Source organism: Microcaecilia unicolor, chromosome 7 (assembly GCF_901765095.1).
Source record: "Microcaecilia unicolor chromosome 7, aMicUni1.1, whole genome shotgun sequence".
Taxonomy (NCBI): domain Eukaryota; kingdom Metazoa; phylum Chordata; class Amphibia; order Gymnophiona; family Siphonopidae; genus Microcaecilia; species Microcaecilia unicolor.
Window position 1 is genome coordinate 3,698,615 of NC_044037.1, and position 25,935 is coordinate 3,724,549.

General features: G+C 42.9%; 1 protein-coding gene across 3 annotated transcripts in view; it reads right to left on the minus strand.

Annotated features, from left to right (window-relative positions):
• Positions 1–8,350: 8,350 nt before the first annotated feature.
• RAB41 (RAB41, member RAS oncogene family) overlaps positions 8,351–25,935 on the minus strand; it is a 94,309-nt gene continuing 76,724 nt past the window's right edge. For 2 of the 3 annotated variants that reach the window (XM_030210632.1, XM_030210633.1), the window contains exons 7-8: positions 20,714–20,780; positions 8,351–9,962 (exon numbers count right to left, since the gene is read on the minus strand). In XM_030210632.1, coding sequence (XP_030066492.1) covers positions 9,898–9,962; positions 20,714–20,780 — 132 coding nt within the window. In that variant the 3' untranslated portion in view covers positions 8,351–9,897. Of the gene's footprint in view, positions 9,963–20,713; positions 20,781–25,935 lie in introns of those variants that run through there. The other variant, XR_003942938.1, reaches the window with a different exon arrangement.

Below are 25,935 nucleotides of genomic sequence, written 5' to 3' on the forward strand. Positions count from 1 at the left end.
CCCTCTTCCATCCCCCACTTGCCACCTACCTTAACCTTATGCACGGCCAGGGCTTTGCTGCTTTGAGATGGAGGCGGCTGTACCCAGATTCCAATGCCATCTTTACTATACTTGCTGAGCCAGCCTTGCTCAGACTCACACTGAGTTTTGAAGGAGAAGAAGGCTGCATCATCAGGCACCTGCAAGGGCTCCACAGCCATTGAGAAGGCAAAGGATACAGGCCTAAGGAAGAGGAGGCCAAAAAGAAAGCAATAAAGTCTGGTGATGCAAAACAAGAGCCTCAGAGAGCAGCAGAAAGGAGCTTGCCAGGTGATACTTGGTAAAGAATGCTGACAGGTGAGTCCAGGCAGCCAAACAGACAAGTTTCTGTAAAAGACCTAACAACAAGCTAGGAGTGAGCACAGAGTCTGCTCTACTCTCACAGGTGACTCAGTTTTTGAACAATGTCCCCATCTTCTCCAAGATCTCTCTTCCACTTCCTCCCCCCCCCCCCCCCCCCCCCCCCCCCCCCAGCCAATCACAACTCACTCTTTCTGTTGTCCTCTCTGGAAAATCTCTCTTCCTTTTCCCCTCTCTGCCACAGCAGATGATATCCATCCACACCACAAAGGTTCTGGATGCCATAAAATCTGTCCCACTTATCTCTCTCCTCCTTGATAGATAACCTCTTCCTCAACGTCTCCTCTCCAGGAAGATGTTCCTTTCTCCACTATCCATGTGGTGCTTCTCTTTCATAGGCAACAGCAATGGGATGGGCGATGGCTCTATCACATTTCTGTCTTACAATAGCAACTAGGGAGTGGGTGAAGGGGGGACAGGGCCAGAGGATGGTTTGCCAACTGGATCCAGATTTGCCCAAAGGCTTGATCTAGTCCTGGGTTTCCTCCATTGCAGTCTATACGGCTGCATGCACAGGAGTAAATGCAGGAGTGGATCAACCTCAGGCTAATTTGTATACAGTTGGCAACCTTACTTCCCCCCACCCAGCTTTGTTTTTGTTTGTTTTGGCAAGGTCCCTCATCTGCCTCCCCCCCCCCCCTTTTTCCTTTCAGGAATTTTTCTCCTTTTCGTCCCTTATGTCCTTGATTCTCCTGTATAGGGATTGTTTGTTTTTGCTGCCCCTTTCTTCCCCAACCTTCCTTTTTTTCCCTCAGTTGTAGCTCAAAGGTGTTACATTCACCTACAGTAGGCATTTCTCTGCTTCCAGAGGGCTCACAACCTAAGGAATCTAAATTTAAAGCTCATTAGTTGGGTAACGGCACTTGCTGAATATCACCGTCTGGGCCCAGTATTGCAGGATTAGCCAAATAATGCCACTGATAATGGGTGTCTACCCAGCACGGCAGTATTCAAATACAGCCTAGGCAATCTGGGGGCAGAATGGAGATGGTGCTACTACTGGTGATATTAAGCTCTGATACCTAAATAGCTATCCAGGTACCAGCGCTGAGTATCAGGAGTACCTAATAGCTGGTGACTGCTGCATATGGCCTAGCGTGTGGTACAGAAAAATCCACAGTGGCCAGTGTTTAATAAATAGAAAAACTAAAAAAAAAAAAGCTGACTACAGTGGGTTTAATGTTCCCCCAGAACTTTGTACCTGATGCAGCAGAGAGTTAAATGACTTGCCAAGATCACAAGGAGCAGCAGTGGGATTTGAACCCTGGATTCCCTGGTTCTCAGCCTGTGGCTTTGGGTCCTTCCCATCTTACTGTCCCTCCCCCTCCTCCAAGTTCTTGTTCATTCACTGCCCTCCCCCCCCCTCCCTCCTTACTAGCCACCTCCCACTTTTTCTGCCCACTCTTCACCTCCTCCCTCTTTCACCGGCACCGGTTTACTCCACTGCAGGCGACCGGCACCTTCCCAGCATAAGGCGGAAGTGGAACCGAGAAGAACAGGTGAGTGAGACCGACGTCCACGTAGCCTCGCTCCACCCCACGCACAGGGCGTAACCCTACGCCAGCCGCGCGCCTACCTGCCCCGACACGTTCAACTGCGCCCGTCAGGCTGATTGGACCATGATGAGGTGTCAGTTACTGTAGCGTCGCGCAGCACAGGTGCGCGTGTACAACAGCAGGCTCTCCTGATTGGCTGACGACTGGCTAGTGTGGTGTGCAATGTGTTCTGAGCGCTTGTTTACTTGCTGAGAAGCACGCGGTGGTGCTCGTGCTGCTCCCGCCAAACCTTCCAAGCGCGCGCGCGCTCAGCATGAGGTGTGAGAGCTCTCGACGCTTCCTCCGTTCTCTTACTGAAGGTTATTTTTTGCGCCGATTTAGATTCATATTACTTACGAGTTGCAACAGACAGGGTTATCAATAGAAATCAAGCAAAATAAAACATGGAAAAGAAAATAAGATGATACAGCGTTTGTGCAGCGCTATAGAAATGCTAAATAGTTGTAGTAATTTCTTGATTAGCTTTCGAAGGTTGCCCTTCTTCGTCAGATCGGAGTAAAAAGTCATGAATTTGCAATACCACCTGTCTCTAGTGGGTTCGAATCACCGGAAGATTGGAGGGTGACCAGCACCATGGACTGATACAGAGTACTGATAGAACTGAAAAATGAGCTTGGGGTTGCTATTGTTAGACATATGTAATTTATCCTTAAAATCAAGCATGGTACCAAAAGGGTGGCCAATGTAACGCCAATTTTTTAAAAAGTTTCCAGAGGAGATCCAGGAAATTATAGACCGGTGAATATGACATCGGTGCCGGGCAAATGGAAGAGACTATTATAAAGAACAAAATTACAGAGCATATTCAAAAGCATGGATTAATGAGACAAAGTCAACATGGATGTAGTGAAGGGAAATCTTCTCTCACCACTCTACTACATTTCTTTGAAGAGGTGAACAAACATGTGGATAAAGGTGAGCCAATCGATATTGTGTATCTGGATTTTCAGAAGGCGTTTGACAAAGTACCTCATGAAAGACTCCAGAGGAAATTGGAGAGTCATGGAGCTAAATCCTGGGTAGCTAATGACTTACACAAAGTGGCTAGATTTAGCTCTGGAAAAAAAAGGGGGGGCATTTCTGAGAGGGGGCAGGAAAGGGGCAATACATGGAGATTTCAGTTTTCAATGTACAGATGGACAATCTACAGGTCCCTCTGTACTTGCACAGACCCAAGGTTCTAAAAATTGCCCCTAAAGGTTAATTTGAGAAACAGAGAAAATGTAGGCAGATAAATTTATTTATTACATTTGTACCCCGCAGATGATATCCAATCTGCCCATCAATGTCATCCACGCTCCCATATATCACCTGAATTCAGATACTGTTTTTGTCTCCACCACTGCCACCAGGAGGCCGTGCCACAAATTCATCACCCTCTGTCTATCCTCTTTTACCTTCATCCTATGCCCTCTCGTTCCACAACTTCCTTTCAGTTGACAGACTCGCCTCCTGTGTGTTTATGCCGCATTTATCTCCCCTCTCCCACCTTTCTTCCAAAGTATACATATGCTTTATGACAAAGACCACTGACCATTTCAGTTGCCATCCTCTGAACTGACTCCATCCAGTTTATATCTTTTTGAAGTGCGGTCTCCAACCCTGTACACAATACTCTAAATGACGTCTCATCAGAGTCTTACACAGGGCATCATCACCTCCTTTTTCCTACTGGTCATTTCTTTTCCTGTGCACACAAGCATCCTTCTAGCTTTTGCCGTCACCTTTTCTACCTGTTTGACCACCTTAAGATCATCAGATATGATCACACTCAAGTCCCACTCCTCTTTCATGCACAAAGGTTCTTCAACCCCTAAACTGTACCAGTCCCTCGGGTTTTTGCAGCCCGAATGCATGACCCTGTATTTTTTAGCATTAAATTCTTAGCTGCCAAATTCCAGACCATTCCTCTTGCTTCGCTAAATCCTTCCTCATATCCACACGGGGTGTCTACCCTACTGCAGCTTTATTGCTTACAAAAAAATGTTAATAGGCCCAAGAACCAAACCTTGTGGCACACCACTGGTAACATCCCTTTCCTCAGAATGAGCTCCATTTTCCACTACCCTCTGTCACCTGCTACTCAAACAGTTCCTAACACCATCAGTCACTTTAGGGCCCATATCGAGGGCACTCAGTTTATTAGTCATCTATGCAGAACCATGTCAAAGGCTTTGCTAAAATCTAAACCAACCACATCTAGTGCTCTCGATCCAACTTTCTGGTCACCTAGTCAAAGAAATTAATCAGATTTGTCTGACAAAACCTGCCTCTAGTGAAACCATGTTGCCTCAGGGGTCCTGTAAACCACTGGATTTCAAAAACTTTACTTTTAAAAGCGTTTCCATTAACTTACCACATAAGTCAAGACTTAACCAGCCTGTAGTTCCCAACCTCTTCCTTACTTCCACTTTTATGGAGAAGGACCACATCTGTAGTCCTCCAGGACCACTCCCGACACTAGAGAAGCATTGAAAAAGTCAGCCAGCAAAGCTGCTACAACTGCCCTAAGTTCCTCCAGTAACTCAGATGTATACCATCTGGCCCCATCGCTTTGCCACCTTAAGTTCACCCAGCTCCTCAAAAACCAGTCCTCTGAAAATATGAAGCAGCTGCCACAAATTCAAGCTCGTGCCATTGTATACTGGAACCTGTAGATATCCAAGACCAATTCATCACTGTTCACATAGCCACTGTGAATATGCTGGACTGGGGAGCTAGGGCTGACTGAGAGCAAAGTGTTAAGTATCTGCATATATTTCCAGAATACTGCAAATACTATTCTGTTTAATATGTTGTATTGTTTTGCTGTACAGTGTTTTGATTTTTTTTTTTCTACACAATTCCCAGGAGTGTATACAGTGTGCATAATGCCAACAGAGATACTGTAGGAGGCAGCTGGTAGTGAAGGGGTCCTTCCCTGCTGTGTTCAAAAGTGCCCCTGTCCATACCTGAGTAAAATTCAGAGTAGCTATAAACATAGTTAAACTACAGGGGAACAAATAGGGAAAGGATGCAGAGAATGCATCCTCCATTTCCAACCTCCATGCAAATGTTTATATATGTGTGTTCTGAAGATCCTACACACCATTGTTAAGACTTAATCATTGGATAATACTTGTTTGAGAGGATGTTATGTTGTTCTAACTGTCCTTCATCCAATGTTTGGACATTTGTATTATCTGTGATCTCTAATTCATGCACAAGGAGCATCGAGGGCTTTCTTCAACAGTTGGCATTTGTCTTTCAGCTAAAAGTGGTCTCACTTCAAGCTCCTGTGTTGGTAGCTCAAAAGGAAGAATGAATTCTTTGCTTCAGTCTTTACAGAAGATGATGTTTGAGATCTACCTGTACCGGAAATGGTTTCAAGGGTGACAATGTAGAGGAACTGAAAGAAATCTCAGTGAAGCTGGAAGACATACTGAGCCAAACTGGCACAAGTGATAAATCATCTGGACCGGATGACATACACCCCAGGATACTGAAAAATTGCTGATGTGTTGTTAGTGATCTTTAGCTTGCTGTTAAAATCATCCATAATACCTGAAGATTGGAGGGTGGCCAATGTAACACCGATTTTTTTAAACGGTTCAGGGGTGATCCAGAAAATTACAGACTGGTAAGTGACTTCAGTACCAGAGAAAATAGTGAAAACTATTGTAAAGAATAAAATTAGGGAACACAGACAAACATTGTTTTAATAGAACAGAATCAGTATGGGTTCAGCCAAGGGAAGTCTCCCCAATCTGCTTCATTTCTTTGACATGTGGATAAAGGTGAGCTGGTTGATGTAGTGTATCTGGATTTTCAGAAACCTTTCAACAAAGTTCCTCATGAGAGACTCCTGAGAAAATTAAAAAGTTATGGGATAGGAGGCAGTGCCCTTCTGTGGCTTAGGAATTGGTTATTGGACAAAAAAACAGAGTAGGGTTAAATGGTAATTTTTATCAATGGAGGAGGGTGAATAGTGGATCTGATGTGGATCTTGATGCAGCAGGGATCTGTACTGGGACTGGTGCTATTTAACATAGTTATAAATGATCTGGAAATCGGAATAAGTGAGGTGATTAAATTTGCAGATGAGACAAAACTATTCAAAAGCTGTCAAAACACATGCGGAGTGTGAAAAATTGCAGGAAGACCTTAGGAAACTGGAAGACTGGTCATCCAAATGGCAGATGAAATTTAGTGTGGACAAATGCAAAATGATGTACATTGGGAAGAACAATCTGAATCAGTTTTCTGATGCTAGGGTTCACCTTAGGAGTCAATTTTGGTCGCCATATCTCAAAGAAGATTGAGGAATTAGAAAAGGTTCAAAGAAAAGCAACCAAAATGATAAATGGGATGGAACTCCTCCCATATGAGGAAAGGCTAAAGAGGTTAGGGCTCTTCAACTTGGAAAAGAGCCAGCTGAGGGAAATACGGTTAAGGTCTATAAAATCCTGAGTGGTGTAAACGGGTAGAAGTGAATCGATTTTTCACTTTTTCAAAAATTACAAAGACTAGGGGACATTCAATGAAATTACATGGAAATACTTCTAAAACAAATAGGAGGAAATATTTTTTCCACTCAAAGAATAGTTAAGCTCTGGAACTTGCTGCCGGAGGATGTGGTAATAGCGGTTAGTGTATCTGGGTTTAAAAAGGGTTTTGGACACGTTCCTGGAGGAAAAGTCCAGTGTGTTATTGAGATAGACATGGGGGAGCCCACTGCTTGCCCCGGGATTGGTAGCATGGGATGTTGCTACTAATTGGGTTTCTGCCAGGTACTTGTGACCCTGATTGACCACTGTTGGAAGCAGGATACTAAGCTAGATGGACCATTGGTCTGACCTAGTATGGTTATTCTTATGTTCCTACGTATCCCTGCTGTGAAGACTGAAGTGTCAAATGGCTGGGAACTGCTTTGAAGGCATCCAGCAGTGGTCAGCTTCAAGGTCAGCATCACACTGGATTTTCTGTTACAAACCAGCTAGACTCCAGCCTCTTCTGCTGGGCTTGTATTGCTCACAGGTGACATCTTTGTAAATCCATTTGTACCACTATTTGCAAGAATCCACGTGGGCATCACTTGACACCATGCTTCTTGAGCCCATTTGAAAATAACCAATGTTAAACTGAAAGATGAAAATTTTCACCAAATTAAATAGTTGCTAAGAGGAAAAAAGTGATCAGGCTAAAAGCACAGAATGCAGCTTAGGAAAACTGAAGATCAATGGCAAAAAGAAATAAATAAAAAAAAGAACACCATAAAATCAAAACTTAAAAAGGAAAGGAACCAAAATCCTAACTATAAAAAAAATGTTTGGGCTACCAATAATAAAAAGCTAATAAAATTAACAAAAGTCAATGGGTGATGGCATAGCTCAGTAGAACCTCCAATGGAAGAGAAAATTAAGCAAGAATTCTATATGTGCTCAGCAGCTTTGGAAAGAGTCCTTTCTGCTAGCACAAAACAATGTTCTGACGTATCTCTGTGGCTCACTGCATTTGTCATTTCCATTTCCTGAATATGCAGCTCTTGTAAAGGGAGCAGAGAGCTCTATCAGCTGTAGAAAAGTGGATTTGATTCTTTGCAGGCCAATACCTTTTACTGGATCAACATGCAAGAGCTTTCAGATGACAAGGTCCTTTTTAGACAAGCTCTAAACCTGTCTGTAATCTTGCACTAACAGTCCCACATTCTTCCATTTCACTATGGTAGTTTCTTTGTAGATATGGTCTCCCGAACGGAACACAATACTCAGGATGAGGTCCCACCAGAGAACTAGAGGGGGGTAATATTGCATCCCTCTTCCTGCTAAAGACACTTCTCTATGTACTCAAGTGTATTATTAGATTTTGCAATTTTGTCGCACCGACTCACTACCTTGAGATCATCAGAGATGGCAACCACCAGGTCCTTTGGGTGACAGTTCATCTCCATGAAAGGAATTTGGCCTTTAGAATTCAGCATCCCAAACACATTATTTTGCATAGTTTTGAATTAAAGTGTAGTTGCATACCTCTGACTAGGTTTTCCAAGTTTTTAAGTAATCTTGGTTTTAAAAATGTATATTCTACTATATCTGTATAATCAAAACACAAAGAGGACAAGAGGGTATCAAAATATCAGACAAAGCATTGTTTTAGACTGCTTTGTCTGATATTCTACTGTATCTTACATTGAGTGGATCACAAGGCAACATCAGAAACAACAATCAAAATGCACTAAAAGTACATATTACATAAAAATATAATGATGGGTATAACCTGTGTAAATAAGTGTGTTCACGTTCTAAATGTAAAGAAATCATTCTCATTTTATCTACCCTTCCTAATTGCTATTCTGGATGTGGATCGAATGACACACAAATGGAAATGAAACCATTGCAAAAATAACGATGTTTGGTGAAATCTGTTTATTGTTTTAGACTGCTGTGTTCATACAGTAGATATTCACAGTACTATATTCACACTTATTTCTCTATTACCTAAGGGGACAGTAGAGCCAGAGACAGACACATCCAAAGAGTAGTCAGTGGACTGGGAAGCTTCCTTTCATTATTTTAAGATAAAGCAACTTGAATGATACAATAGACAGTCCCAGAGTACAGAGAGTGGAGCCTGTTCTACTGTATTCAGAGTATGCACAAACATGTGGGACAGGAAGGAAAGACTCTTCCAGCAGAGGAAAATAGTTACAGCAAACAGGTACACAGGTTATTAAAGCAACAATCCGGTGAGCAAATTTATAAATACAAAAAAGGCATTCAGCAGCCCCATCCCCAGATAAGGATGGTAGTGTCAGACAGAATCTAAGAGTTTCTCTTTGTGGACATGAGCTTCAGCAGACGCTTTTACGGCATAACCCCTGTCACAAGGATGTGAAGAAACGAGAAAAAAGGCAGCATTGTGGTCACAGCAGTCAAACAGAATGGTGCAAAGAAAGTAGTGAATAGAGGAGGAGATATAGGAGTGTGCAACAGGGGTCATCATCCCTCCCAAACCAGATATATGACAGAAAAGAAGGATAGAGAACAAATATTTGTCTAACCAGGGCAACTTTATTACTCCTCCCTCAATATTACTAGATTTATCTGAGCATACAACAGGCCAAAGGAGACCTATTTCAGTAACTCTGGGAAAGACACAGCAATGGATCACACTTAGAACACCTCCCTCACTTTTTTACAGAAAGAAATTAGCCTTACCTGGTCCTATGTAATAAAAGGGCAAATGGAGCCAGAGCAAGCAGTGGGAAGGGCAGACCAGGTTCTAGATATCACTAACATTCACATAATGGTTTAAAGCTATGAAAAGTGAGGTCAGTGTTATTCTTTGCAGGGAATTCTTGCATGTGGAGTAATCAACGCTGACAGCAGAACATAAAAATTAATGGAACTCAAGTTGAGAGAAAGTCCATGTTCAAGTTATAAACAGCAAATCAGAAGAGCAGTGGAATGGTGAGCGGGGTTGGAAGGAGTCAGTAGGCAGGCAGACACCAACTTAGCACTGCAGAGGAATGTCACGCTCTTGTCATTAATAGAAAAACCCTACCCCTACCTCATCATGTTTCCTGACATGTGGGAGGTGAGGGTATTTTACCTTTTCTTCTGTACCTACAGGGAAGCCAAAATAAATTGCACATTTCAGCACATTATTTCCAAAGTTTGTAACAATGACAGAACAGGCAGAGTCTGTGCTCAAAGTGCAATAAATAAAAGACAAATCTCATTCGGATCGTAGACTATACCATGCAGTCTGAAGACATGAAACCAGACATGTGATCGCATTTTTCTCCCCCACAAGGAAAACCCGAGTAAACTGTATCCACACACTCTAAAGATTTTTATAATGATTTTTGATTGATTATTCAGCCTACAGAAAGTAGGTTTTTGCCTAGCCAATGAGAGTAATGTTTAGAAGAAACTGGCCAATCAGAATAGTGCTGGGCACGTTAACAGGAGCAGCCACTCTCAGTTACTGGTTGTTCTGGTGGCTTCTCTAGTTTGATGTCAATCACTGGCAAGATTTAGTTAAGGAAATGCATAGTCAACCACAGCAGTCACACCATAAGATGCATAAACTGAGCTAGAAAACTGGGTGGGCCAGATGCTCCTTATTCATTGACTTAATTTTATTGAACTTAATTGTGGCGTTTGATACCCTAAATGATCAGCTACTGCAGCAACACCTACAGACAGTGGGAATGGTGACATCACATATCAATGGTTCCCATATTTTCTTACAGGGAGGGAATTTCTTCCAGCGCCTCGCTTTTTTTCAACTATTTCTTAGGCCTTTTTATTTGGGGGGGGGGGGAGGGGAGATCCTGGCTAGAGCTCCATAAACTGAAAATCAATCCAGGAAAAACACAATTATGGTTTTTCCAAAGAGGAAGCTCAAATTCTGATCTGTCTTTTGTTCTTCTGGTCTTGACACCTACAGCAACTCAGCCAGATTTAGCAATGTATTTCTAGGTAAGATTTATGCACAAATCATTCACACCCTAGAACTTTCTCAAATGGTAGTGCACCACTTTCAAGTGCTCTAAAATACAACAATTACACTTTTAGAAGTGGTTAGACCAAGTAAACATGTTTCAATATGTGGGAAAAAACTGAGCTGGCTACCATTGCCTAACAAACCAGATCCTGTATTTTGATTTTCAGAGCATCAACAAAATGTTTGACCATTTGTCACTTCCTGTTCATTCTCATTCATTACACTCCTCTTAATAAGGTTTATTCCAAGTCCGTCACCCTTCCAAGGCCAGTACCAGGTGTCAAGCACCTTAGGCAAACCTTCAGCTCCTCCCCCCAATTAACCTTCAGGCATCTAGTCCCCCCTCTCAGATTTTGCTAACAATTAAAGAGCACTTTCCCAACACTCACTGTGTCCATCAACAGCAATTTTCAGAAAAAAATTAAGTTTCATTTACAGTATTTGGTGAATTTAAACATTTCAGAATTATCAACAGGATTAATTTTGTTTAAATCATCTTTATTAACATGCAGTTTACAGAAAAAAAAAATACTAGACCAATAAACATTCTACAACACTGCAATCATGACAAAATAGTAAATGCCAAGCATCAGATTTTCAATGCAAAACCACCCCTCCCCCCACCCAGAACTGCAAAGGGCAAACTAAACCAGTTAAATCATAGCCCTCTCCAGTATATTAAGGATCCAGCTGCTAGCTGTACGTTGAAACTTTTCACCTTTAATAGAGGAAAACTCGTGGATATCAAGAAGCTCCATAGACAGCAAACAAATCATTTGCAGTCTCCATGTCTCAAAAGTAGGTGGCCTCAGCTCACGTCAACGCAGTAAGATTGATTTTTTTCCACCCCATCAACACTGCTCTCCAAAGAAATCTTGACAATCCTGCTGGGACAGGTCGAAAAAAAACATACATATCAAATAATAACATGATACTAAAGGCACTCGTTGAGACCAATGGAGTGATGTGTGGTGAAGAATTTGTGCCCAGAATGCTTGAATGCGAAGGCACAGCCAGAACATATTTATGTGTTGCATTTGTATCCTACATTTTCCCACCCATTTGCAGGCTCAATGCGGCTTACATTGTTCCGTCATGGCTGTCGCCATTCCAGAGTAAAAGATACAATTGGTAATTACATAACGAACATGGGAGACATAGTGGAAATTAGGCAATCAGGTATAAAGAGATTACATTCGGAATAACAGATAAAGCGGTAATGCATTAAAGTTCATATTATGGATCGTTGTGGTATGCTCTGTTGAAAAGGTAGGTCTTCAGTGATTTCCGAAAGTTGATTAGGTTGCGCACTTTTTTCACGTCAAGTGGTAATGCATTCCAAAACTGCGTGCTTATGTAGGAAAAGCTGGATGCGTGTGTTAATTTGTATTTTAGTCCTTTGCAGCTGGGGAAATGGAGAGTCAGGAATGTGCGTGCTGATCTTAGTGTTCCTAGGTGGTAGGTCTATGAGGTCTAACATGTAGACCGGGGCATCTCCGTAAATGATTTTATGAACCAGGGTGCAAACCTTGAACGTAATACGTTCTTTGAGTGGGAGCCAGTGTAGTTTTTCTCTTAGGGGTTTTGCACTTTCATATTTTGTTTTACCAAATATGAGTCTGGCTGCAGTGTTTTGGGCTGTTTGAAGTTTCTTGATGATTTGTTCTTTACAACCAGCGTAGAGTGCATTGCAGTAGTCTAGGTGACTTAGCACCATTGATTGTACCAGGCTGAGAAATATATCCCTTGGGAAGAAAGGTTTTACTCTTTTGAGTTTCCACATTGAGTGGAACATTTTCTTTGTTGTATTCTTCACATGGCTTTCCAGTGTGAGATTTCGGTCAATGGTAACTCCAAGAATTTTCACGCTGTCTGAGACGGGAAGGGTAAAGTTTGGTGTGATTATAGTAGTGGATTTACTCGTGTTGTGATGTGAGGATGAGACATTGAGTTTTTTCTGCATTAAGTTTTAATTGAAATGCATCCGCCCATGCGTTCATGATTTGGAAGCTGTGGTTGATGTCATTAGTGGTTTCGTTTAGATCATGTTTGAACGGGATGTAGATCATGACATCATCTGCGTATATGTAAGGATTGAGGCCTTGGTTAGATAGCGATTTGGCCAGTGGTGTCATCATTAGGTTAAAGAGAGTTGGTGAAAGTGGTGATCCTTGGGGAACTCCGCATTCAGGTTTCCATGGAGCTGATGTATTCGAATTAGATTTCACTTGGTATGATCTTGTGGTTAGGAAGCCTCTAAACCAACTAAGAACGTTTCCTCCAACTCCGAAGTATTCTAAGATGTTTAATAATGTTTTATGGCTTACCATGTCGAATGCGCTGGACATATCAAATTGTAGGAGAAGTATACTGTTTCCAGTTGCAATTGCTTGTTTAAATTTAGTTAGAAGAGTAGTTAGTACTGTTTCAGTGCTGTGGTTGGACCGGAATCCTGATTGAGAATCATGAAGAATAGAGAATTTGTTTAAGTAGTCAGTAAGTTGTTTGGTTACCATATCTTCCATTAGTTTGGTTACCAAAGGGATAGATGCTACTGGGCTTGGACACCAGTCTCGAAGGTATGCAGCCATAATGCACATTAATAAGAGGATATAATGCGATGTGTTTACTGTATTGTTAAATTGTGATATTTGTGGGTTTGGGTATGTTTTGATTAACATTGCAGGTTTCGAGAAAAAGTTCCTCCTGATGAAGGCATACCGAAATGCGGTCTCGCATTGAGGAACGCAAACAATTAAACTCATGCTGAACAGCTGAGGTTTGACGGCTTTCACAGAGTCTTCTCTCCGGTCAGACTGAACTGCCAAGCACGTTTATAAGGTGGAGTTACAACTGGTTAAGCAGCACTTGGTTCGTATAACAGTCAACAAAAGCCTTTTTTTGAACTTGGAAAACCGTGAATGCTTGAAAGTTTATCTATTCATCTTCCTACCAACATTGAAGGAACTTAGCGGCATTGGCTTCCGCTGTTGATTTCTGACTGTTATGATCTTTATATCCTGATCAAACTTGAGCAAGACAGTTCAATTTAGTTTGATAATTATGTAAACATAGTGATTAACGGCAGTTGGGGATGAATGTCTGATTAAGGAGTATGTGTTGTGTGCTTGAGGGTAAGTAAGATGGGAAGAAGAGAACTCTGGAAATCCTGTGTCTTTGTTGATGATACATGTACATGTATGAGCAATTAAAAGTTTTGTATAATGAACATCGGAGTACATTTGTTATATATTGATTAAATTTTAACTGCCAGACCCTGGACCATTCTTCTAAGGTTCGGAGATCCCTTCTCATCGTTTCTACTCCCTCCAGGGTATCCACTCTATTGGCTATTTTCGTGTCATCCGCAAAAAAGCACACCTTTCCTTCCAACCCTTCAGCAATATCTCCCACAAATATAGGCCCCAGCACTGACACCTGAGGAACTCCATTGCTCACCTTCCTTTCCTCCGAGCAGATTCCATTTACCACCACCCTCTGCCACCTGTCGGTCAACCAGTTTCTTATCCAGTTCACCACTTTTGGTCCTAAGTTCAACCCTTTCAGCTTATTCACGAGCCTTCTGTAGTGGACCGTATCAAAGGCTTTGCTGAAGTCCAAGTAGATTACATCTAGCGCACGTCCTTCATCCAGTCCTTTGGTCACCCAGTCAAAGAAGTCAATAAGATTAGTGTGGCAGGATTTTCCTTTGGTAAAGCCATGTTGCCTCGGGTCCTGTAACCAGTCGGCTTCTAGAAAGTTAACTATCCTTTCTTTCAGCAGCGACTCCATTATTTTTCCTACCACCGACATGAGACTTACCGGTCTGTAGTTTCCCACTTCTTCCCTGTCTTCACTTTTCTGAAGAGGGACCACATCTGCTCGTCTCCAATCCCACGGAACCTCTCCCGTCTCTAAAGATCTATTAAATAAATCTTTAAGAGGTCCTGCCAGGACCTCCCTGAGCTCCCTCAGTATCCTGGGATGTATCCCATCCGGCCCCATAGCTTTGTCCACCTTCAGATTCTCAAGCTGTTTATAAACTCTTTCTTCCGTAGATAGCGCAGTATCCACTCCATTCCCAGACGTTCCCCTCGGCAGCCAACCGCGGTCCATCTGCAGGATTTTCCTCAGTGAACACCAAAGAGAAATAATTGTTTAGCACATTCGCTTTATCTTCATCACTCTCCACATAGCCATTCTCATTATCTTTCAGTCTCGCAATTCCATTCCTATCTCTTCTCCTTTCTCCAGTACATCTGAAAAACATTGTCACTTCTCTTTACATCTTTAGCCATTTTTTTCTTTTGCTCACGCTTTCGCTAGCCATACTTCCCGCTTCGCTTCTTTGAGTTTAATCCGATAATCTTTTCCGTGATCCTCTCGTTGCATTCTTTTGTATTTCTTGAACAAAGTCTCTTTTGCTCTTATTTTTTCAGCTGTTTGGAGAACCATATACAGTGGGGGAAATAAGTATTTGATCCCTTGCTGATTTTGTAAGTTTGCCCACTGACAAAGACATGAGCAGCCCATAATTGAAGGGTAGGTTATTGGTAACAGTGAGAGATAGCACATCACAAATTAAATCCGGAAAATCACATTGTGGAAAGTATATGAATTTATTTGCATTCTGCAGAGGGAAATAAGTATTTAATCCCTCTGGCAAACAAGACCTAATACTTGGTGGCAAAACCCTTGTTGGCAAGCACAGCGGTCAGACGTCTTCTGTAGTTGATGATGAGGTTTGCACACATGTCAGGAGGAATTTTGGTCCACTCCTCTTTGCAGATCATCTCTAAATCATTAAGAGTTCTGGGCTGTCGCTTGGCAACTCGCATCTTCAGCTCCCTCCATAAGTTTTCAATGGGATTAAGGTCTGGTGACTGGCTAGGCCACTCCATGACCCTAATGTGCTTCTTCCTGAGCCACTCCTTTGTTGCCTTGGCTGTATGTTTTGGGTCATTGTCGTGCTGGAAGACCCAGCCACGACCCATTTTAAGGCCCTGGCGGAGGGAAGGAGGTTGTCACTCAGAATTGTACGGTACATGGCCCCATCCATTCTCCCATTGATGCGGTGAAGTAGTCCTGTGCCCTTAGCAGAGAAACACCCCCAAAACATAACATTTCCACCTCCATGCTTGACAGTGGGGACGGTGTTCTTTGGGTCATAGGCAGCATTTCTCTTCCTCCAAACACGGCGAGTTGAGTTCATGCCAAAGAGCTCAATTTTTGTCTCATCTGACCACAGCACCTTCTCCCAATCACTCTCGGCATCATCCAGGTGTTCACTGGCAAACTTCAGACGGGCCGTCACATGTGCCTTCCGGAGCAGGGGGACCTTGCGGGCACTGCAGGATTGCAATCCGTTATGTCGTAATGTGTTACCAATGGTTTTCGTGGTGACAGTGGTCCCAGCTGCCTTGAGATCATTGACAAGTTCCCCCCTTGTAGTTGTAGGCTGATTTCTAACCTTCCTCATGATCAAGGATACCCCACGAGGTGAGATTTTGCATGGAGCCCCAGATCTTTGTCGATTGACAGTCATTTTGTACTTCTTCCATTTTCTTACTATGGCACCAACAGTTGTCTCCTTCTCGCCCAGCGTCTTACTGATGGTTTTGTAGCCCATTCCAGCCTTGTGCAGGTGTATGATCTTGTCCCTGACATCCTTAGACAGCTCCTTGCTCTTGGCCATTTTGTAGAGGTTAGAGTCTGACTGATTCACTGAGTCTGTGGACAGGTGTCTTTCATACAGGTGACCATTGCCGACAGCTGTCTGTCATGCAGGTAACGAGTTGATTTGGAGCATCTACCTGGTCTGTAGGGGCCAGATCTCTTACTGGTTGGTGGGGGATCAAATACTTATTTCCCTCTGCAGAATGCAAATAAATTCATATACTTTCCACAATGTGATTTTCCGGATTTAATTTGTGATGTGCTATCTCTCACTGTTACCAATAACCTACCCTTCAATTATGGGCTGCTCATGTCTTTGTCAGTGGGCAAACTTACAAAATCAGCAAGGGATCAAATACTTATTTCCCCCACTGTAGGCTTCCTGCTTTTCTTGTTTTTGTTTATTTTCCTCACAAAAAGATCAGTCACCATATTTAGAGCAACCTTTCGCTTGGACCACTGTTTTTCCACATCTTCTGCACCTTCCCACGCCAACAGCTCCTTCTTCAGGTATTCCCCCATTTTATCAAAATCAGTACGTCTGAAATCCAGTACTTTAGTTTTGTGCATCCGCACTCCGCCTTCGCTCTTATTTCAAACCATATGGTGTGATGATCACTATTACATAGGTGGGCACCCACCCGGATACTGAAAACACTACCCCTATTTGCGAGCACTAGATCCAGCATCGACCCTTCCCTTGTGGGTTCCGTCACCATTTGTCTGAGCAAGGCACTTTGACAGGCATCCACAATCTCCCTACTTCTTTCCAATTCCGCAGACAGAATGTTCCAATCCACATCAGACAAATTGAAATCTCCCAACAGTAGCACCTCCCCTTTCCTACCAATCTTTTGAATATCTTATATCAGATCCTTGTCTAACTTCTCCATTTGTGCAGGTCTGTAGATAACCCCCATGTGGATACAGGTTCCGTCTTCTCTTTCCAGGATGATCCATAAAGCTTCTTCCTCTCCCCAGGTTCCCCGCATTTCAGCCGCTCTGATATAGTTTCTCACATACAGAGCCACTCCTCCACCTCTTCGGCCCTTTCTATCCTTCCTAAAAAGATTATAGCCCGGTACGGTCACATCCCATTCATGAGAATCATTGAACCACGCCTCCATAATAGCAACAATATCCAAGTTTTCTTCAAACATCAGGGCTTGCAAGTCTTGAATCTTTTTACTTAGACTACGAGCATTTGTGCACATACAGTGGGGGAAATAAGTATTTGATCCCTTGCTGATTTTGTAAGTTTGCCCACTGACAAAGACATGAGCAGCCCATAATTGAAGGGTAGGTTATTGGTAACAGTGAGAGATAGCACATCACAAATTAAATCCGGGAAATCACATTGTGGAAAGTATATGAATTTATTTGCATTCTGCAGAGGGAAATAAGTATTTGATCCCCCACCAACCAGTAAGAGATCTGGCCCCTACAGACCAGGTAGATGCTCCAAATCAACTCGTTACCTGCATGACAGACAGCTGTCGGCAATGGTCACCTATATGAAAGACACCTGTCCACAGACTCAGTGAATCAGTCAGACTCTAACCTCTACAAAATGGCCAAGAGCAAGGAGCTGTCTAAGGATGTCAGGGACAAGATCATACACCTGCACAAGGCTGGAATGGGCTACAAAACCATCAGTAAGACGCTGGGCGAGAAGGAGACAACTGTTGGTGCCATAGTAAGAAAATGGAAGAAGTACAAAATGACTGTCAATCGACAAAGATCTGGGGCTCCACGCAAAATCTCACCTCGTGGGGTATCCTTGATCATGAGGAAGGTTAGAAATCAGCCTACAACTACAAGGGGGGAACTTGTCAATGATCTCAAGGCAGCTGGGACCACTGTCACCACGAAAACCATTGGTAACACATTACGACATAACGGATTGCAATCCTGCAGTGCCCGCAAGGTCCCCCTGCTCCGGAAGGCACATGTGACGGCCCGTCTGAAGTTTGCCAGTGAACACCTGGATGATGCCGAGAGTGATTGGGAGAAGGTGCTGTGGTCAGATGAGACAAAAATTGAGCTCTTTGGCATGAACTCAACTCGCCGTGTTTGGAGGAAGAGAAATGCTGCCTATGACCCAAAGAACACCGTCCCCACTGTCAAGCATGGAGGTGGAAATGTTATGTTTTGGGGGTGTTTCTCTGCTAAGGGCACAGGACTACTTCACTGCATCAATGGGAGAATGGATGGGGCCATGTACCGTACAATTCTGAGTGACAACCTCCTTCCCTCCGCCAGGGCCTTAAAAATGGGTCGTGGCTGGGTCTTCCAGCACGACAATGACCCAAAACATACAGCCAAGGCAACAAAGGAGTGGCTCAGGAAGAAGCACATTAGGGTCATGGAGTGGCCTAGCCAGTCACCAGACCTTAATCCCATTGAAAACTTATGGAGGGAGCTGAAGCTGCGAGTTGCCAAGCGACAGCCCAGAACTCTTAATGATTTAGAGATGATCTGCAAAGAGGAGTGGACCAAAATTCCTCCTGACATGTGTGCAAACCTCATCATCAACTACAGAAGATGTCTGACCGCTGTGCTTGCCAACAAGGGTTTTGCCACCAAGTATTAGGTCTTGTTTGCCAGAGGGATTAAATACTTATTTCCCTCTGCAGAATGCAAATAAATTCATATACTTTCCACAATGTGATTTTCCGGATTTAATTTGTGATGTGCTATCTCTCACTGTTACCAATAACCTACCCTTCAATTATGGGCTGCTCATGTCTTTGTCAGTGGGCAAACTTACAAAATCAGCAAGGGATCAAATACTTATTTCCCCCACTGTAGCTTTCCATGTGCTTAGTGAGTTTAGGTGGTTTACTATATTTACATGCCCTTTCCCTCTGCCATCATGTTTATTCTGGGAGTGACTTTCCGAAATCCCTTGTATCCTTGTGTCACCCCCACCCTCTAGTTTAAATGTCTAGAAATATATTGTCTGAATTTCTCCCCAAGGATCCTTTTTCCCATCACAGAAATATGTAGCCCATCATTACAGTACAGCCTGTTAATTTCCACGTATTACCCCATGCTCCTATATATCTAAAACCTTCTTCTTTACACCAAGACTCAAGCCACTTATTGAATTCCTCTGTTTTGCGTAGTCTTTCCTCTCCCCTCCCCCACATAGGAATTACTTCAGAAAAAGCCACAGTCCGAACCAAAGATTTCAGTCCCTCCCTAAGCTTCTGGAATGCTCTCTGTGCTGTAAACTTGTTATTGTTGGCCAGGTCATTTGTCCCCAGGTGAATTACAACATCAGCATTTGAAGCCTCGCTCTCTTCTCGGATCACTTTCAGTATTTGGTCTGTACATCTTGTAGCTGAAGATCCTGGAAGACATTAGGTTGGAACCCCTGAACTGTGTTCCCAAGTTAATGCCTCTGATAATGGAGTCTTCGAGCAGTAAGAATTTTCTGCTTTTCACCATTCTGTCATTATTTGGGGGTTGTTTCTTGGGTTGTGCTACTTTCATTGCCTCTGGTTCCTCCACAGTATTTCTTTTTCACCATCGTAATGATGCAACACTGCAAAAGAATTTGACAGGGGCAAAGCTTGGGAGGGCAAGTGTTTCTGTGCCACAGACCTTAGTCTACCAGAGCCTACTGTGACCCATCTATTCCTCTGATGTTTCATTCTCTGAGGCACTGGTGGTGGTAAATTAGCTGGGAAATGAGTAATCCTGGATGCTTCTTTAATTGTAGCTAATTCCTTCTTGAGTTTGTTGATCTCTTCTTTCAAGGCTGACATTTGGAGACAGATAGGACAAGCTCCAAGGTTCCAGATAGTTTGCCTTAGGATTAAAGCAGAACATGTATTGCACTGAATGAAGGTCATAATGATATGGATTCACAAGTGAGAAAAGGTGAAATATAACAGGGAGTAACAAGAATTAGGATGGACCAACTAAGTGTAATGAAGATACTTGTCCCTTGATTGCTCTATATAAAGGGAGTTTACTGAGGGGTGGGTGGAGAGGGGTGGGGGGGGGGGTGGAACTAGGACACAGGTAACCTCAGTTACCAATCAAACCAAGTCTGAAAATGCCCAGCATAGCTCACAAGGTAAACTTAAGCTCTATGTTTTTTTTCTTTTACCAAAACAGATCTATACAAACTGCCCCTCCTCCAGAGCTATGAGTCACCAGATGCTATGTAACCAAGTTGATTAAATTAAGTCTCTGGCAATGTAGATTCAACACACAATTCTAAAGAATGCACTTTTAAAACAGACACCAGAGCCACCAGATTCTACAGGTTTATTTTTTGTAATTCAACTTATGCCTTATCTTAGGACTCTGGTTCCTAAACCTGTCCTGTAGGAACCCCAGCCAGTCAGGTTTTCAGGATACCCACAATAAATATTCATGAGTTAGATATGCATGTAAATCTAGCTCATGAATATTAATTGCGGATATCCTGGAAACCTGACTGGCACGGGTTCCCCAGGAAATGTTTGGAAACCACTACCTTAGGAAAAAGGCAAAAAAAAATCAAATTAATAAAAATACACAAAAATCAGGGAGCGATCTAGAAAAGCATAAAAACTGTCACCATTTACAAAGGATACTGTCATCTTTACTCTTTTCTGGTGTGCTGTCCATCCCAGGTAAGGCAGCAGCTACACGTCTGAACAGCTGAAATAGCAAGAAAAAAAGCAGTGAGAAATTAAAAAAAAAAAAACAAAACAAAAAACAGTAAAGCAGTCGCTTACCTGTAATGGGTTCTCCACAGGCAACACACTACACAGGCACACAGATGGCGACACCAGTCAGAACATAAGACTAAAGTGCTCTCCACAGCCAAAAAAAAGTCTAGCTGGTTTTCCTGGGCACACACAGGTATTCCTCACTAGTACAGCTTCCTCCACCCCCACAGCCAAGCCTTTGATCTGTTCTCCAACAAAAATATCTTTCTGGAGCAACCCCTGACCAGCAATTGACTAAGCCAACTCAAACCATCAGGCTACCTGGCCCAACAGATTCCTCCATAACACCCAAGAGCTCAGTTGTAAGAAGAAAATTATTTACAGCAGTAATCCCACCAAATTCTGCTAAAGCACCTATGGGCTCTGCTAGGGATCAGTCTCCACCAATGATCAGGCCCTCTCCATCAAGAATGCTCACCCCCACAGCCCCCCAGAGCACCAATTGTTTATAGTTTATTTTCTTGATATATCACTTTTTTCGAACACAAGGAGAAGTGGTTTGCAAAGTACCAAGTATTTAAAAAAAGCAAATACTAGGAAAACACCATAAAACTGATAGGAAAAAACAAAGTCCATTATCAAATAGTAATAAAATCATTCACACTAAAATCATCTGGTAATCTTCAGACCAATAATCCCCAATTGCAGGGTCCAACCGTGCTAGTGGTTATCAAAAGCAATCTGAAAAAAATGGGTTTTCAAAGCAGCCCATCTAAGATGCTGTGGCAAGGAATTCCACATAAAATAAAAAGCACTTGCTCCAGTCAACCCCATCTTGCTTTAGATGGATGGGGCAATACAAGGAGTGGAGGAGTGGCCTAGTGGTTAGAGCACCGGTCTTGCAAACCAGAGGTGGCCGGTTCAAATCCCACTGCTGCTCCTTGTGATCTTGGGCAAGTCATTTAACCCTCCATTGTCTCAGGTACAAACTTAGATTGTGAGCCCTCCTGGGACAGAGAAATATCCAGAGTACCTGAATGTAACTCACCTTGAGCTACTACTGAAGAAGGTGTGAGCAAAATATAAACAAATAAGAGAACAGAGGGTACAAAAGATGGAGTATAAGGAATAATCAATGATGACAAATAATCAGGCTTATTACTATAAAATGTTTTGTATGTAATACTTAGAATTTTAAACTTAATTCTGGAATCTATTGGGAAACAATGTAACTGTTTGAGAAGAGGTGTAATGTGATTGTTATCACTTTGCCCTACAAAAGCCTAGCTGCAGTATTTTGAAGAATCTGCAAACATTTCAAATTAGTGTTGGTGATGCCTGAATAAGCAACATTACAATAATCGTAACGTGAGTTGTTGTAAGCATAAAGACTGAAGAGAATTAGCCCGTTAACTCGCGACAGGATTGTGAAAAATTACAGAAGGACCTTACGAGACTGGAAGACTGGGCGGCTAGATGGCAGATGACGTTTAATGTGAACAAGTGCAAGGTGATGCATGTGGGAAAAAAGAACCTGAATTATAGCTACGTCATGCAAGGTTCCACATTAGGAGTTACAGACCAAGAAAGGGATCTGGGTGTCGTCGTCCATAATACACTGAAACCTTCTGCTCAGTGTGCTGCTGCGGCTCGGAAAGCGAATAGAATGTTGGGTATTATTAGGAAAGGTATGGAAAACAGCTGTGAGGATGTTATAATGCCATTATATCGCTCCATGGTGCGACCGCACCTTGAGTATTGTGTTCAATTCTGGTCACCGTATCTCAAGAAAGGTATAGTGGAATTGGAAAAGGTGCAGCGAAGGGCGACTAAAATGTTAGCGGGGATGGGACGACTTCCCTATGAAGAAAGACTGAGGCGGCTAGGGCTTTTCAGCTTGGAGAAGAGACGGCTGACGGGAGACATGATAGAGGTATATAAAATAATGAGTGGAGTGGAACAGGTGGATGTGAAGCATCTGTTCACGCTTTCCAAAAATACTAGGACTAGGGGGCATGCGATGAAACTACAGTGTAGTAAATTTAAAACAAATCTGAGAGAGTTTTTCTTCACCCAACGCGTAATTAAATTCTGGAATTCGTTGCCAGAGAACGTGGTGAAGGCGGTTAGCTTAGCAGAGTTTAAAAAGGGGCACTCTAGAAATGTTAAGTAGTAGTAGTAGACGGTTTCCTAAAGGACAAGTCCATAAACTGCTACTAAATGGACTTGGGAAAAATCCACAATTCCAGGAATAACATGTATAGAATGTTTGTACGTTTGGGAAGCTTGCCAGGTGCCCTTGGCCTGGATTGGCCGCTGTCGTGGATAGGATGCGGGGCTCGATGGACCCTTGGTCTTTTCCCAGTGCGGCATTACTTATGTACTTTTGTACTATTATCCACTTAATTGCAGACTGCACTTAGTTACACAGAGGAAAAAAACCCTCTTCTAAGGACAGAAGACATTTGTGGGGGGAAAAAGTGCTGAATCCAGAATTCCCAAATATCTAATTGAGGGAACAGGAAAAATCAGCCAGGTAAAGTGAACAGGGGATGATCCAAGAGGCCACTGCTTTCTTTGGGTTAAGTACCATTCGATATTCATGTAGCCATACTGCAACATCCTGGAGATATTTTTTTTTAACTGGCTCTAGATCAATATTTAAACTGTTAGTGTAGTGTATGGGAAGGAAATCATCTGCACAGGAGTAACCACCATAAGATGGACCATGAGGTTGAATTAGCAGTGCCAGTGGGCTAACAAAAAGATTAAACAGGAGTAGGGAGAGGACAGAACCCTGAGGCACTCCACATGAAAGAGTGTGAGAAGAGGATTCAGAAGAAGTCTGCATAACCCGGAAAGTGTGCTGTTCCAAACAAACCAATTTAAAACTGCTCCTGAGATTCCAATGGAAACTAGGCACTGAAGGAGGAGATGATGATTACCTAATCAGGTCAAATGCAGCTGATAGGTCTAAGGAAACTACCAGCAGATTATGACCAACTTCGAGGGAAGTTCACTTAACAACCCTGAAATAACTGTTTCAGTAATAAAACTTGTCCTAAACCCCAACTGTAATGGGTGTAGAACGTTGACTGATTCTGCATGAGAATCTAATTGGGAAAAGCAACATATTCAAGAACCTTGGAGAGAAATGGAAGATTTGAGACTGGTCAGTAATTCTTACCTTGGAAAGGATTCAAAGTAGATTTTTTAACAATAAGTTTGACATGACTGTTTTAAAATCAAAAGGAATCATTCCTAGCAGTAAGCTCTTGGAGATTATAGAATACAGAAAGGAATGCAACTCAAGAGATGGATATTTCAGCCAGTTTGATGGATTTGGGTCATGTGAGCAAAAAGGTGGCGTGAAGCTGATTAAACATTTTAACCAATAAGCCCACAGAAGGAATATTAAAAGATGACCACAAGAACGGAGCCTGAGCCAGAGAGGCTGCGGTAGTACCTATAAGGGGTGGGTATTTAAGACTAAGGGCAAGATGCACTAAACTCAACGAACAAGTTAATGATCCTTTAACGAACAGTTTTCCTACCCTGGCATGCATTAAAGCCCAATTTCCGACGACGGTAGCAGCAAACGAAAACGGAATGCAGATGAGCAAATTGTGTAGAAACCCTATTGAAATGAGATGCACTAAAGTTTTCCGCTTGCCCTAACGCTGGAAAACTACCGGAAAGTTAACGAGAGGTCTGTACCTCTCGTTGTGGCTGCCCGGCTAAAACTTTAATGTAAAAACCAGGTCGCTGCTGCTCCCTGCTCCCCCTGCATTAATCAAAATGTAAAGAAAAAAAAAGGATCGGGAGGAGCCAAAGGCGCATGTCAGGAGCGTCTTTTATGGATGGCCTTGCCCCGCCCGAGGTCGCCGCTGCTCCCCGCTTCCCAAAAATCAAAACTTTAAGCTGCCCCGGCCCCCCCTCCCTTCCTCTCTTCTCCTCAGCTTCGCCTCCCGCCATCCTCTGCCCCCGCCACCCCCCCTGAGGTCGTCGCCGCCCCTCCCCCCTCCACCGGGAGGCGGAGCTGGGGAGAAAAGAGGAAGGGGGGGCCGGGGCAGCTTAAAGTTTTGATTTTTGGGAAGCGGGGAGCAGCGGCGACCTCGGGCGGGCGGGGGCAAGGACGTCCATAAAGGACGTGTTTGGTTTTTTTTTATTCTTACGCACATTAGTCACGCCGATAATGTGTGCTTTCTGTGCGCATGCGTTTCCTACTCCGCTATGGGGGATTGCACAAGATTAGCGAAACTTTCGTGCATCCGACTTTTGAATACCGTACCGACATTTTCTGAGATGTGTTTTTAGTGCATTCTTCGTTTTTTCAAATTCGGTAAGCACTTTACGTTTTAGATTCTTTTACGTTTGGTTGATGCATCTTGCCCTAAGTAGCCTGCTGCTATATGCAAGTATCTTTGCTTTCTCTGAGGCATGTGGAACTTCCTGGCTAAAGGCTGCCTTTAACAAAAATAGGGGATAATGCAGTTGTCACAAGGCACTTTTAAATACTCTTGGTGCTGATGCAGGGCCAAACGGCAGTACAGGATACTGGAACTAGTATATCCCTAGTATGAATTTCAGATACTTCCCTGAATTGAATTTATCTGAATGTGAGTATATGCACTCTACCAATTTCCTCTTTGTATCATGAGTATAAGGGTGCCCAAGTAAACTATCCTGAACTTTTGTTTGGCTACATATTTGTTCAGGGCCCTTAGGTCTAGAAAGAGACAAAATCCCCACCTCACCATCTTATTTTATGATAAGGAAATATTTGGAATAAAATCCATTCCCTATTTCCCATAGTACAACACAAGTCCATCTCTGGAATAGATGGCTTCAGAACATACTGTGACACCATCCACCACTGAAGAGAGTGGCGGAGCCTTGGAGTTCCTTGGATACAGGCCAAAAGGAGCTAGTGTCCATTGCAAGGAGCTAGTGTCCATTGAGGAAATTGAAAATGGAGGTCAGCCAATGGTGTCACATGAACTATTAAGGCTATGTGACATGCAAATATATAAATCGCCTGGACTACCTGAGTGGTCAGATGTATTATATTGCTCTGTTGAGGAAGGTACGCTCAACCTTGAGTTATGTCAAGTACAGCCCCTATGAATTCCAAAGTCTGCACT